This window comes from Rhea americana, unplaced genomic scaffold, assembly GCF_003343005.1.
Source record: "Rhea americana isolate MKP2758 unplaced genomic scaffold, rheAme1 scaffold_144, whole genome shotgun sequence".
In the NCBI taxonomy this organism is placed as follows: Eukaryota; Metazoa; Chordata; class Aves; order Rheiformes; family Rheidae; genus Rhea; species Rhea americana.
Window position 1 is genome coordinate 1,425,303 of NW_028185528.1, and position 14,964 is coordinate 1,440,266.

At 36.4% G+C, this 14,964-nt stretch overlaps 1 protein-coding gene across 1 annotated transcript in view; it reads right to left on the reverse strand.

The window, feature by feature from the left end:
- The window catches only part of NTNG1 (netrin G1), a 154,179-nt gene that overhangs the window by 25,233 nt on the left and 113,982 nt on the right, over positions 1-14,964 (reverse strand). The window contains exons 5-8 of the mRNA XM_085299071.1: positions 13,434-13,499; positions 11,404-11,463; positions 5,890-6,057; positions 213-350 (exon numbers count right to left, since the gene is read on the reverse strand). Of these exons, the coding sequence (XP_085155197.1) occupies positions 213-350; positions 5,890-6,057; positions 11,404-11,463; positions 13,434-13,499 (432 nt within the window). The remainder of the gene's footprint in view (positions 1-212; positions 351-5,889; positions 6,058-11,403; positions 11,464-13,433; positions 13,500-14,964) is intronic.

Here is a 14,964-nt window from a genome sequence, read left to right on the forward strand (position 1 = left end):
TCAGTGGGAGCTCCTTCAGGCATTAACAAAAAAAAGAGAGAGGACACTGAAAGCACAGTCAATTTACTGGAGGCTCCACAAAGGTTCGGGCAGTTTGGCGCTATTAAAGCTCGTAGAAGTTTTGCTCGTTTTGTGCCCTAGCTGCACATGCTAGCATACAGACGCAGAGGCAGCAAGGTTGCAGGAGAGGGGCAGCTCTCAGAGTTACTTACGTTGACAGCCCAAGCTGTGCCAGATATATCCCGGCAGACATTTATCACATTTAGGCCCTGATGTTCCCTCCTTACACTCACAAAATCCTCTGTCATTACAGCGAGCATGGACTGAACCAAAAGGGTTACAATAACAGTCTGCAGAAACAAGACAACACACACACTGGATTCAGGTCTACGTATGGTAATAATTCATTCAATACCAACAAAGGGTGCATTTCCAGTATTAAAGGAAGACTGTCTATTAATGATATATGGAGCAATGAATATAATTACTATAGGTCCATTTACTTGTTTACACATGTCATTTCAGGAGGAGACACTTTATGATGTGAAGAAAAAAAATAATCAGAGAAGATATAAAGGAAGAAGACACCATGTTCTTTGAGGGTAAGTGATTTTAACAGAAATTCTGTTTTGGTAAGAATGTTTTTGACAGTTTAATGAACATTAGGAAAGGTTTGTTTAGTATGGATATATCAATATGCCATTAGGGTAAAATGTTTTACATTATTAAAATAGGCTTATCTATATTGCTGAATATTTTGAAAAGTGCTGAATGTCTTTATAGGGCTATATAAATGCACTTTACTTATTTCCAAGATAGTCTTCCTTTATAGTTTGGAGTAATATATTAACTTGTGTGGATATTTGCCATTAAATTGATGACAGTGTATTTATCAGTGATGTTAAACGTTCTACATATTCCACAAGGATAAATTGTGGTGAGTAGCAATGCAACATGAAACTTGCTCAGATATGGTTTTACATCTGCCATTTTCATTCCATTTTTCTTGCATCCTGGTGGATGGATGGAAGATGCAATTGGACTGACTCCCCGCATTTTCCAGATGTGCGATGACATAATTCAAGAATGGCTATGGTAACCAGATTCCTCCCACAAGTCTTACTGTAGGGGAATGTGTTCTTTCTCAATCACAGCCCTTTTCTTTAATGCAATTGCAAAATCAGTGTTCAGCTTTCAGCTAGCTGAAAGAGAACACTGTTGCTAGCAGAGCTCATTTTTAACACTCCTGTTCAATTTTTTTTCCTTTTTTTAACTGAAGGACCGTATCTTATTTGTATGTAGACCAGTGTAGACCCAGAGTAACTCCACTGTCAACTGAGACCTCAGACACCTTTATGTTTTGGCAACTTCTCTGATCTCTGCTGTTGTTGAAGGCAAAAGATACAAATCAATTCCTGAATCTGGGCTACCTGCTGGGAGTCTGGCTTTGTATGTCTCTAAAACAGTGTTACTTTGATAACTATCTTTGGCAGTTGGTCTAGTGTTAGGTGAAGCTCAGTAGTATTGTAAATGACAAAATAGAGTTGAACTGGGAAGTGAAATATTTAAAAATCCAATAGAAAAACTCTAACAGGAAAAATGTTACCAGAAACACATTTGTCATCTGTTGTTGTAGTGCTTATTAACTATAAATTACAGATGACACTTGGGACATTTGGCATGCTAAAGAAGAATAGTTACCTTTGGCAAACATCGTTCCACAATAATAATCCAGTCAATTAGCTAACAACATTCATTAATGAAGCTGAATACTGAAATGCCAAAAATACTGTGCAAGRCTGAGCATGATTGTACCTTAGTGAGCACCATCTGAAAAGCTGGCAATTCTGATGTTAATCAGATGTATGAAACCTATGTAAACAGGCACAGAACTGAGATAGATACTGAATGCAGGAAGTCAAATTTGTTTAAAGAGTATTTATAGAACATCTTGAAAGACAAAAGGCTTGGAATTATATTAGAAACAGAGGGCCCAATTCTCATGCATTAAAAACAGCTTGGTGAATATGATGCAGTTATAGTGATTTAAATGAGTGTTTATGAAAGGAAAGTAAGGCCTATGATATTGAATCCTACTGACACATAATGTCATCCACAGAAGGAGAAGCTGGCCCAGGGTCAGTGAAAGCATCCCTGCTAAACTCTGTCACAAGGGTATGTTAGAAGGACCAGGTTTGTGCTTTGCTGTTTTCAGTGTTTACTCTCCCTTAAATAAAACTTTAAGCTAAGCCCTTTCACGCAAGTGGTAGATCAAATCAGAAGGTAGTGCAGACCACAGGCCCAGTAATGTCTGGTAACTGAATCTAGCCTCCGTCTTTCACAAAACATAATTGATACCACAGATATATAACCTGCAGGAGTCTGCAGACCATCTACTTCATAGGCCAATACAATACCATAGGCTGCGAAACACTACCCAGTGCCTGCTGCATACTTTGGATGTTAGAAAGATCAAAACCCCCAATTCCAGTGTGTCACAGGAAGACACTGGGTATCATCAATGTCCTCGCAACAACAGGGCATTAAATAGCACTGCCAACCCATCCCAGCAAGAAGACAACACACCAGGATTTGGGGAGGGGAAAAGGCTCATAGGAACTGAGAAGGAAATTTCTTCCTGATCTCAATCTGAGGACTGCTTAAAGGATGGGAAGATGACAGTAGCAGTCATCTGTTCACTGTGATTCACTATATTAATTTGATGCTGCCAACAAAATACACTGAATATAAGTAAAATGGAGGTAGGGAAAAGTGGTCTGCAGTGTGCAGGCTTGACATTTGTCAGTCTGGGTTGACAGTGGCTGCAGGATAACCCTCAAGCTTCACTTAACACATGTACCATTACAGTTGTTAAAGTTCTCAGAGGTGTTAAAAGAAGCTGAAGCTGAAGTGATTGCAAGACTGTCTTTGTTACAGATGTGAGACAATATTTAACATGTATGTATTTATTTCAATAGGCAAAGAAAACAATTTATTACTCTGGGTCTACTTGGTCATATCCTTACTAACCATGCTTGCAAGTGCAATCACTGAAATAAAGCATTATTAGGACTTTGTCAAGACATTATAAAATCAAAATCCCTTCAAGTTCTGTTAATTTTTTTTCCTCTGTAAGCATGTCAAGTTAATTCTTTTTTTAAATTTAAATTACATTCATTTATTTAAAATTTACAATTGCCCATTTGAGGTAATTTTGCAGTTAATTGAGAAATCCAGAATTTTTTAATATTTCATTTTAGGAAAAAAACTATTTTGTATATAAAGAAATTAAAGGCATAATAAATATAGATGCAAGCCCACTGTGTAATGTGGTTGCATTTGATTTACCAGTAAAAGCCTTCCCAATGTTTCAGTTCTCTGCAGCTTTGTCACTTTAAAAAATGAAACATTTTACATTTTCTCCATTTAGTATAACATTGGCTAAGATTCACATATTTGTTATCTGTATACTTACCACATATATTTATTAAAACTAAGTGGTGTTGCTAAATCAGAGCCAAAACCTTGTTAGCTGCCATTGAACTAGCTTATCCAAATATTTTTGATTTTTCTAAATATATGGCTGGAGAGGAAAGAATTAACTTAGAAAAGTGAGACTTTCATATGGGAATGAGACTTGCATATGTCACTGGAAATCTGCTTATTAAACATTCATGCCAATGTTCCACTCGTAGTTAAACCCCCAAACCGCTCTTAAACTCAGAGAAAAGAAAAATGAGCATTTCCAATAGAGCAAGACTCTTTGTGCTTGACCCAGAGAGATGGCGAATCATCAGCTCTCTCAGAGCTGAGAATACTCAACATTTTGCAGGATTAAATCTTAGGAGCCCCAGTTCAGAAAAGCCCTTTAAGCACAGAACTCTGTTTCCAGGAAAGTACTTGAATTTACTCCACTGACTTTAAACCTGAACCAGTATGAAAGTCTACCTGAGCTGGTGAATTGGCTAGGATTCACAGATTTTGCATGCCATATAATCACCATGATCCTGAAAACTATCCTAGACCAACAAGAATATTATTTATTTAAAACAAGTTACCTAACTGGTAGCGAAACAGGTTTTAAGCCTAGTGTTATTTCACATGGGCCAGTTCTTATGGTAGCCCATGAGAACTCTGCTTGYGTTAAGGTGGGAAGGTCTGTAAATACATCATCACTTTGCTTTCTGGAGGAAGCTTTCTTTTAAATGGTTTTTAAATTTTATTCCTACAGAGTCTGGGCAATTCTGAATTGCACAACTGTTCATTTTACTACAAAATGCTAAATATATCACTTGCAAATTAATTTAAAATGCACTTATTTTACTTATTTTTGACTCTTGGTATATTATCTTCCTTGCTTCACTGACAAAGCTACAGATGCTGTCTTAGCATTTCAGTGTATATGGGATGACAGTTTACTGAATGAGCTGATGAAAAATCCCAAATAGAGTAATTTAGTGTCATTTTCATTAGGCCTGTTTAGACAGTTTAAATTATACAACCCTGATATCATACCARTGATGCCCCTCATCTACATCAAGCAAATATGACGGACAGTGCTTTTTTTTTCAAGAACATTTGATTGGGTTAATCCCCTCAGCAGAGTCATACAAAATCATGACTTGCCTACTAAAGTTCATATTAGCTGATCCTAATTAATGTCAGAGGAGATCATGCATTTTTGAATGCATTGCCAAGCAAAGTTAAAAGAAGGACACATGAAATGCAGTGCGTGGATGGATCTGGGTGTTTATCATGAAATAAAATGTAAATCTGACAGGCTGCAGACTGAAACAAATAATAGCAATCCAAATAGTTTTTGGCTTGACTGTTAGCAATGGATTATAAAGAATACTAAAATATAAAACTTACTTGCCTGTAGTTTATTTCTATGTGAAGATCTTATACCCACTTTTTTTTCTTCTTGGAAAATGAAAAATAAACAATCACAGTAGAAATTCAGAATGGGTTCCACTGATGCTTTTGTCTGTAAGCAATATTATGTAGTTCAATACTCCAGCTCTGTTCTTGCTAAAACAGTGCCTTTTGTGGCTATTTGTTAACTTCTAGGCAGTGAATGAAGCTTCCTTTAATGACTGTTTTCAGTCTTCATCTAGAGTGCCCTAACTTTCTTTCTCTGTATAATGTCTACAGTGATGTGAGCATGATGCATATTCTTCTAGTGTGACAAAGATCTTACATTTTTTTCTAGTATGCTATTTTTATTATGTTCTGACATTTTCTTAATTCTGCATTTTAGATATTTATATCAAATGCTAGATTTAAAGCACTGTTTTCAGCTAGGAATCCTATTTCTAAACTGACATAATGTCAAACTGATTTGACAAGTTCTACTCTGAACTGCAAGGGCATAATTTCAGTCACTCCTCTGAGGAGAGAGAAGTTAACGCAGCATTTACAGCACTGTGCCTGGGAATAGGATTTGCTGCAAAATGTTTGTATACATGCAGCTGGTGACTTTTGTAGGTCTCTGGGTAAATATTCAAGGGCCTGTAAAAATAACTGCAAAAGTTAGTCTGGGGACAAGAATTTATGACTCAGTCCTTCAGTTTTATACATATGCAATTCCAGAGTGGCATCTCCCTGCAGATCGATGGCATGATCAGCTTCTCAGGGGCTTGCTGGGCATGTCCTCCCAGGACTTTTAGCTAGGGAGCTTCATTGCTTACATGAACTCAAAACACCTCCTTGGGGCTGCAGGGCCAATGAGACAACTAGATTGAAGTCTACACAGATGTTCTTATCCATTGAAAAAGCTCATTCTGGCTCAGCTGACTGAGTTGCCAGCAGATAAGCAGCGGTGGTCCCTAGCAGCTGCCAATCACTGAAAAGGCATAGAAGAAAAGCCGCAGTTATCCCGGGACTGACCTATGCACACATTTTCATCGTCCAGCTCTGCAGAGGCATTTCTGAAGTAGCCCAGCCTGCATAACTCACAGTGCTGACCTCTAGTGTTGTGCTTACAGCTCACGCAAATGACCGTATTGAGCAGCTCGATGTAACTGCACCGGTTGGAGTGGCCGAAGCATTCACAGTCTTTCAAGGAAGAACAGAAATGTATACAAAATGTATACAGCAGCAGAGTAACAGCACATTACATGCTTAGTAAAAATGAATCATGAATAGAAGTATGAATGAATGTGGCACAGACATGTTAATCAATGTAACATGGACAGCAGCAGATGTTTATCTGCAACGGAAGTGAGCTCTGTTCCAGGCAGGTTAGAGCGACCGACAACCACGGCATGGTATTGGAGGTTGGCTGCAGTTGGCAGATCTGATGGAACTGAAGCATTTGCAGTTGTAAACCTTTCAAGGGTATGGGAGGCTCAGTTTCTGCTGATACAAACACACAGCTTTTTGTGTATTTGAGGCGGGTATAAATCAAGACACAGGCAAAAGTTCCTCATATTAAAAATACTAAATACAGTGGACAAAACTGTCAAACTTGAGCATATTTAAATCCACAACATTATACAAAATATAAAAAGCTTTGTTTTGACATAAGTGCTGCATATTCACAACTCCTGCTGAACTCAGGGGGTATTGGAAGTGGTCGGCACCTGTGGGAACCAAACTGTTTTAACAGCAAACAGCCTCAAGTTTGACAATTTTTGCCAGCACTTCAATTAAGAAAGAAGAAAAGGAAGGAATAGAGGAGTTCTTTAAGTGCCATTTCTACTGTACTTCTGAGGCAAACATACCCCATTTTTATATAACGATGAAAAAGCAAGTAGGCCAGAAAAGATCTTGAAAAGTCTGAAATGTGTACTGAATAGAAAGCATGTTTATTGTAGCCATCTGAAATGCAGGCCGAATGACAGCAACTTTGTAAGAAATTTTTTGTTAGATATAAAATGCTAGTGCTTCTTATGATTTTTTTAAATGACCAACAATGTGTGGCTTGATGCAAGTAGAAATTAGAAAAATTATATCATTATGCAAGGCACTGCTAGGCCTTGTATAGAAAGCTTGTGCAAGTCCAATAACTCATCTCTGAGATCATGAGCCCAGAATGAATGCAGGAAAGGTTATTAGGATGGTCAGAGCAGTGGAGAGCCTATTTAAAAAGTGAAGACAGGATAATTCGGTTTGTTTAGTCTACAAAACCAAAGGCAGTRAGGTGATATAACTATGGGATATAAATACATCAAGAACACAGCCTTTGGCCTTCCTAGGTGAGTATCTCAGCTAATGGATAATACTGGCACAGGAACAAATGGGTGTTAAATGGCCATTGAGAAATTTTAACAGAAAATTAGGAGATGGTATCTAGCCATTTAGGGCACTGAGGTTCTGGAACACACTTCCAGTTTGTCGCAAAAACATCGGTGCTTTAAAGATACAGTTTGATAAACCGGTGAAAGAGATTATGGTATCTTTCTTGCAGTAACAGTGGGTGCAGTGACTGGAGAGGGCTCCCAGAGATGGATCTTGAAGTTAACTTAGCCTCTTACTAGGTAAAGCTGTACAAGAGCAAGTAAAATCCTTCCATAAATGTGACAAAGGCCAGGTCYTCCATGCTGCCTTTCCTACGGGATGCTGCTGATTACTCTAGGGTGCCAAATGAACCCCCTGATYGTTGGCTTGGGGCTTCAGATATCATATTTGTGCCTGTTTACATTTTTATAAAGTAATAATAGTACATRTTATGCACAACTAATACATATATATATTTTTTGCTGTTGTCTGACAGACAGCAGCAGATTGTAAATAGACTGTATCTTTTCTTGTGCTGTACAGTTTTTGGTACAACATGCATTCCAATCTTGAAAGCTGCCCTTCTGCTGCCAGAAAATATTAATTCAATTTACATATACACACTCAATTTACATAGKTACTTGTCCTCTTCAATGTTATACAGCTAAACTAATGTTTCATGGTTCATGTTTCAATGTTTCATGGCCTGATAATTTTGATATCTATATCTGCTGGAGTTCAGTACAACATACATATGATACAATGATTCTTGATTGATCACATCTGTGGGCCATTTCTAAGCATCTTAATTAAATTTCTAAACTGATAAATAATGCAATACTTGTAGCTACAAAATACAACTATAAAATAAAGAGCTAATTAACTGGTATGCATTTGCAGAAGCAAGTTATTTTAGTAAACTATTACTTCTGTCACTAACTTGGTTTTAGTTAGTTTTGACTCTTAACGATGTAAACTAGAGTTTGTGAGATCTAGGTGTATCAGACACAGTTCAGTGGGGAGGAAAAAAGTGTTAATGTATCTCTTGTCTTGTATCTGGTTAATAAGATTCAGCACCTCAGCCAGCTGCTTGGCAGCTCCCTCTCACTAACATACCCTTCTGCTTGAGTGCTGGTGTGGGGCAGAGGCATCACGTCTAGAAGTGGAAAGTAGTGCAGGCAAACAGGAGTCACAGTGAAAATTATTGCAATGATGTTTTAAGGTGTTTTATTTATAAATAAGACAGAGTGGTTGGTGATAAGCAAGCTGATCCTTTTGAATCTCAGATTCAGAAGCGACTTTCTCTTAGGCTCTCTGCTCTGACAAAGGTCCTGTCCACAGCTACCATTACACAATTTGTCTTGGTAAGAAGTAAATACTGTACTGATACATTCGTCAGATTGTGGCTACCCACAATCATACTGCAGGTAAATTTAGAGGAAATAATTTACCTTGCTTTTCTGAACAGTAACAGGCAGCAGAAAAACAGAATAACATTGTATTTTTATGTTGTAAAAATATGTAGACTATGAAGAAGTGACAGTATATCAGACTATGCTACATCATCTTGTGTGTTTAAAATAGCACAAAGAAATTGAGACCATTCTGTGAATGAGTAACTGCATTACATGCACTCTGAAATTGTGATATGACCTTCAGTGCTACTACAACACATCATTAGCAGTTACAAAAGCATGAGAAACAAAGCCACACATAAAGTAATTCGCTGCTATAACAGGGCTTACTCCAAGCTATGATTTGGAATAAGCATCTAATAGTGAAAAAGGCTTAACTTGATGTACATACATACACTTAAACATATGCAGAAGAACTATACTGGTTCAGATGTGGCTCATCAATAGATATTAAAGGTAAACAATGTGACCAATTCTTATATTYGGTTGCCTTCTTACGGATATTGCTCTTTTGTGCTGTGTGAAAGAAATGGCCTTTTTTCTTAAAGTTAACTTATGCTAAAATTTAAGAAAAATGCTGAACTCTTGATCTTCAGACTGGTAAATGCTACGTGGTATAAAAAAAAAAAAAACAGTTAACTCAGGAACACTCAAACAGATGATTGAAGATAGCAGTGGTGCAAAGGAAAAAAAGGTCAAAATTTTGCTAATACAATAATCTGAACGTATTTTGCCTRTTGCTTTTTGCTTCATCAGTGAACAATTTTTACATTCCTCTAGCTTTATAAAAGTGATATATATATAACAAAAGCTAAGAAAGGGTTGTCTTATGAACCAAATAGAAGTATTTTCTGTGTTGTTTACATGAAGTGTTAGCCTAAACCAGTCAAACCTAACATGTTGAATTGCATTCAGCATTGCAGCTGGAAATCTAGTACTTGTCAATACTGTATGGACTTTCGAGCTGATCAGGTGATTCACCCTGACCAGCACAAAAAGACCAGAAAGTAGCCTGCTAATCAGAATTGTCAGAAGCACAACTTATGTTTTTCAGACATATGGTTCTGGCCAGCAGCCCAACCACTTTCAATCATTGGCAAATCAGTGAAAGAGATGAGGGGAAAAGTGGCAAGACTGCAAATGGTTTAAGGACAACAAAATGACAAGAKCTTACAGTGCTGGAAAATGATGCTTTCAGTTCTGTGTACCACATGTCAGAAAAGACATGGATAAACTGGAGACAGTTTTTAAGCTGAATAACAATGACTGGTAAATGCTTTGGAAAATAAAACCTCAGAGGAAAGGTAAAGATAGCCAAGCATGTTTAATGTGAAGACTAAAGGCAGAAGTGATAGCCAGGTTAGAACTGATAGCTATCTTTGGGTGATTCAGGAACTCTCAAAAGGTATGAGCCTTTAAAGGTGATTTCCAGTGCAATAATTCTATTGCAACAACCCTGATTCTGTTGTACAAAGCAAAATTAAACTATCCATTGAGGGATACTCAAAGAAAGGTTACTCATTTAATTCTTTTGTTTCTGTAAATTGAATACTCCCTTCTTCCATCAAAATGCTGTGCATTTACACTTTTGAGAAGGTATACTATTGTGCTATGGGGACTAGGGTCAGCTCAAGCGTCAGCCAGGACTGGTAAAATGGTCACATGAAATGATGCTAGATGCACATGTAAGGGAAACGTAATTTTTAAATTAAGATTTTCCACAGGTAACGCATCAGACAGCTATCAGTGTCATTTTCTAATTAAAAGCACAAAGAGTATTTCAAGAAAAGTGTATTCAAAAATAAAGGGCTTTCTTTTTCATTTTCTGACAACTCTGTGTTCCTCTTCTATACACTAACAAAAGACAAATAAAGAAGATTTTCATCATAACTTTAGAAATGACCTGCCTTGTAACAAACTGTATGGCTCATTATCATGATCTCATCAAATGGGTCAAACGAAGTTCAAACATTCATTAATATCCCTGTTCCTTAGTAACATATATTTCATGAATAATGAGATATTCACAACAGCTACAGAAAGACAAAACATTTTGTACATAATCTTTACATATAAATTGATGAGAAAAAACAAGGAGAAATTCTCAGTGCAAGAGAGCATTCAAACTGTGAATGATAGATATGCAAATGAAACAGGTTGCCTGTAAGTCATTGGGAGAATATTGGCATCCTTCATTATGCCCATATAGTTCCGTTATTTTGATAAAACACTGAAGCATCAGTTCAAAATGTAATGCCTACATTTGGAATTTGCACACTATTAAAAGAAAATGAAGATGTAAGGCGCACTTACAATCCATTAAAAGACGTAACTATATATACCCTCCACGGCATTTATAGATAATTCTTGAGGAAATGGCCAATTGATGTTTTATGTGTTGTTTGCCCTCAACAAATCTGCTTAAGTTTCCTCTTTTACAATTTATGCATATTAGTGAGGAAAACAAGTCTCTAGCAAATGTTTGCTTTCTAGACAACAACCTGAATGGTCATATTCTTTATTTAATTCCTTTAAAAACAAATGCCATGTTACTTTATATGCCAGAAGCAAATATCTAGGAAGCATATTTACTATCTTTTTTTGTATTGCTTATGTTTGCGTGACTTAATGTTTCTGTTGTTGTCAGTGCACACACCTCACCAGTAAGCTGATAGGTACACTTCACAGCTATTCCAGATTCATACAGTGCAATGTTTTCACAACACGTAACACTATGAAATCACTGTATGAATCCAAGAATTCCTACCTCTCTTGTGGTTTGCAACTTGAACAGAAGAAACAGTTGACATAGCTAATTTGGGAGCAACTGGGTAAGTAATAAAATGAACAGTAAATTAGAAAAGGTATCAAATAGGAAAAAATCAAAAGCTTAAAATAAACTTCTTTATTTACCAACTTTTTAATTAGCTTTAACAGTGGTTCTTGTTTTGTACAGTAAGGGAGATTATTAGAGGAAAGTAGGTTATACACTATCAACTGTTGAGGTGGTGGAGCTGAAATATCCAAGATAAAGAAAGGGAAAGTTATTCACAACTGCACACTTGGGCAGCTTTGGGTTAAAGGCTCCCAATCAATGACCAATGACTGGTCCAATGACCGATATGGTAACCGGGGCAGTACACAAAGGGTTTTATTAAATTTGCATGCATATTTGTTCTGGCCTAATGGCACAGAATAAGCAGCAATAAAATAATACTAGATAGAGGTATATTTCTAATAATTGTCTTCTTCATATACTACACTTGCCTCAAGTATTTAATCTAAAATAAATATTTAATGCTGTAATAACATGCTGAAAATRTGTAATCTGAATATAAATGCTTTTAAGCTTTTGTGTTTTGTGCCCCTAACAAAATGTCAAAACTAGRTTAACTAAAGTTGTCTCTCTTTCTGGGGAAGAAACACTGCATAATCTTGTACTGTTTGAGATGCATTGTGCAATAAAGCTAAATCTTAGATAGGAAGCAGTGTAATTTTTTAAAAATATGAAATTTATTAGAAATGCTAAGTGCCATTTCATTGGAGATGTTTCGATTTTAAATTCCTGTGAATAATGTAGGCCAATCCTTATAGACAGTAGAGATCAGTCTGTATTTTTTTTGTTTAAAGAACACATACTAAAGCTGGGAAAATATAATATGGGCTAAATGAAATGCATTAGAATGCTCAGTATAATTTCATCTAGGATATTTAATTTTAAATGTACATGAATAATGTAAACTAGTATACTTTCCTAATCCTTATGGAAAGCAGAAGAGTAGTAATCAATTTTTTGTGGGGGGTGCAGGGTGGGGGAACATATAGAAACTTGCAAGTRTAACTTTAGGTTTTATATACGTGTGCATGTATGTCTCAATTTGGTCATTGAAAACAATGGCCAAAACATGTGGTCCTTCCCAAGTAGCTCCCTAACAGATTGCTAACACATTTTGTTCARTTTAGTAGCTATTTCCTAGATCATCCTTTCATTCATTTCCTTCTCCATCTGTATTTGTTTTAGTGTAAAAACGACATCCTTTGAATAGTCACAGCAAGCCATAGGCCAGACTTCTGCAAGGATTTCTGGGAGGGAATGGTTGCTGCAGTAGTCAATAAGGAGATTAAAAGGATTTTTTTTTTTTAATGAACAATCATTTTGAAATGTGCAGTACAGATGAATACAATATCAAATAACACATCATTTCACTTTTACTTTATTAGTCATCTTAAGTCAATCTGCTCCTTTCAATGATAACCATCATGCCACAGTCTGTCAGTAATTTTTTGTGTGGCACTTGGATTCCAGGGAAGTATGAGTCTGTCCTGTAGAGAACTTGCTGGTATTGTGAATGGAATGCACTTGGGGAAATTCTGCTGAGTTCACTTAGAAAAACAAAGTGGAAGCAAGACATTAAGAAATGAGTTTGATGTAGGCAATGGAAATATTTCTCATTCAAAAATCTCGAAATTTGTTCATAATGCAGACTGTTCTGTCTATACAATTCCAAAATTTTTTAGGGAATTCTATTCAACTTAAGGTATATCAGTCMTTTTAATTTTTGTGTCTGCTTTTCCAGACTTTTTGCAGAGAGGCTGTGCATAATCAGTGTGTTGGAAGAATCCTTTTTCAGGTAAGATTTGTTTTATCATAATTTTCAATAGGTATTTTCTGACAGAATAGTGTTACTTAGCACCAAAATAAAAATCAGTTGGATGTTATTATTTTTGTCATCATGTGGGACTCTCTGAAAGCAATTTCAGTAATTTGAGACCACTAGGAATTCTATAGCATCCTACCTTGATTTGGTTTAGAAACCTCAAGGGAAGAAATATTCGGCCAAATCCTATCAAACTTTGGAGGATCTGCATGCATCAGGAAAAATCAGGATTTGTTATTTACATCTGTGATATTGTTCTAAACAGGCAAGCATATGGACAAAGACACAGATTACAAACATCCGTTACTGGACTAGTCCATGTCGCACTTGAACAGTACATAACTTCACACTGAACAAGAAAACAAGCAATTGATGATTCCCAAAACACTGAATGGACATAAAATACTGAGTATAACAATTTATCTTCCACGGTTTAAAACATCAATTTTGTTGAGAAGACGGTATTCTAGACCAGTATATATAGTTCTAACACTGGTAACAAATTACCATCGTTTTATTCATGTTTTTATGTTAATCTGCTCTGTAGAGATAAAGTGACAATATCCAGACAAATACAAATTTCTTACCAAAGATGCACATCTTACCGTAACATGCTCTTTTGGGGAATTTTGACTGAATTATTATTCTGTTATSAGAAAAAAATATATTTACCAGTGGAGTGAACTTTTAATTTTGCTCTCAAACTGTGTTGTATCTTTTTTCTACCACCTTTATTGATGCATTACACAGCTTGATTTTTTTAAAGAAACAATGTCTACATTTTCTTAAAGCTCTTAATGTGTCACCTATACATAGAAGCATTTTTTCTTTTCTGCAGAAGAAGTCGTGTCTCTTTACAGATTCTTYTCCTTTGGCAATGTATCCTGGGGGCAATGCAGTGGGGAGTGACTTCCCTTAGCAGAAATGGTGATGGATGTTAGAGAAGGAGGTGAGGGGAAGGAAAGAAAACTTTTCTTTGGGTTCTGCTCTGGGAAATAAGTAATATTATATTCTACTTTTTTCTGTCATGATCTTCTCCCTGTTCGTTGGCACCTCCTATCTGTCTTGCCTTTAACATCAGATTTAACATCAGACCRCATTTTATCATCATCTTCTGTGAGTATTGTAGCAATTGCTTCCTCTACTCTGAGCTGAAGAGAATGTTCTTTAATTGTTATATCAGCCTATATAGCAATGATATTTGTGTGGAGAGAAATGCTTAATTTCTACATATAAGGAACTTGGTTGGGTAGCTAARTAAACTGCAGTTGTCTGCAGATGCAACTTAGCTGGCATCAAGAATCTGGGATGGCAGATCTTTTTGCAGAAGGTCCATTTCACAGTCTTAGCAGAAGACCTTCAGGGATGTTTCRAAAAAAATACTGAGGTTTTAAACATCTGATGCGGAAGAAAGGAAGTCATGATCCTTTCTCTAGCATCTTCTGATCCATTTGTGAAGGATGAACAGAAGTTGGCTGGGCAGGGTTGGATRTCCCAAAAGTCCTCCCACACAGAGAAGAATAATTCAAAGAAAGAATGATGATCTGGACTGTGTCACTTATTGCTAGGTAGTCTTCTGCAATTGAATAAGTTGAGTCGTGATCTAACTACATCATAGTCCTTGTATTTTTGTGCTTTTTCCTTATCAGCCAAGAAATAAGAGGTCAAAA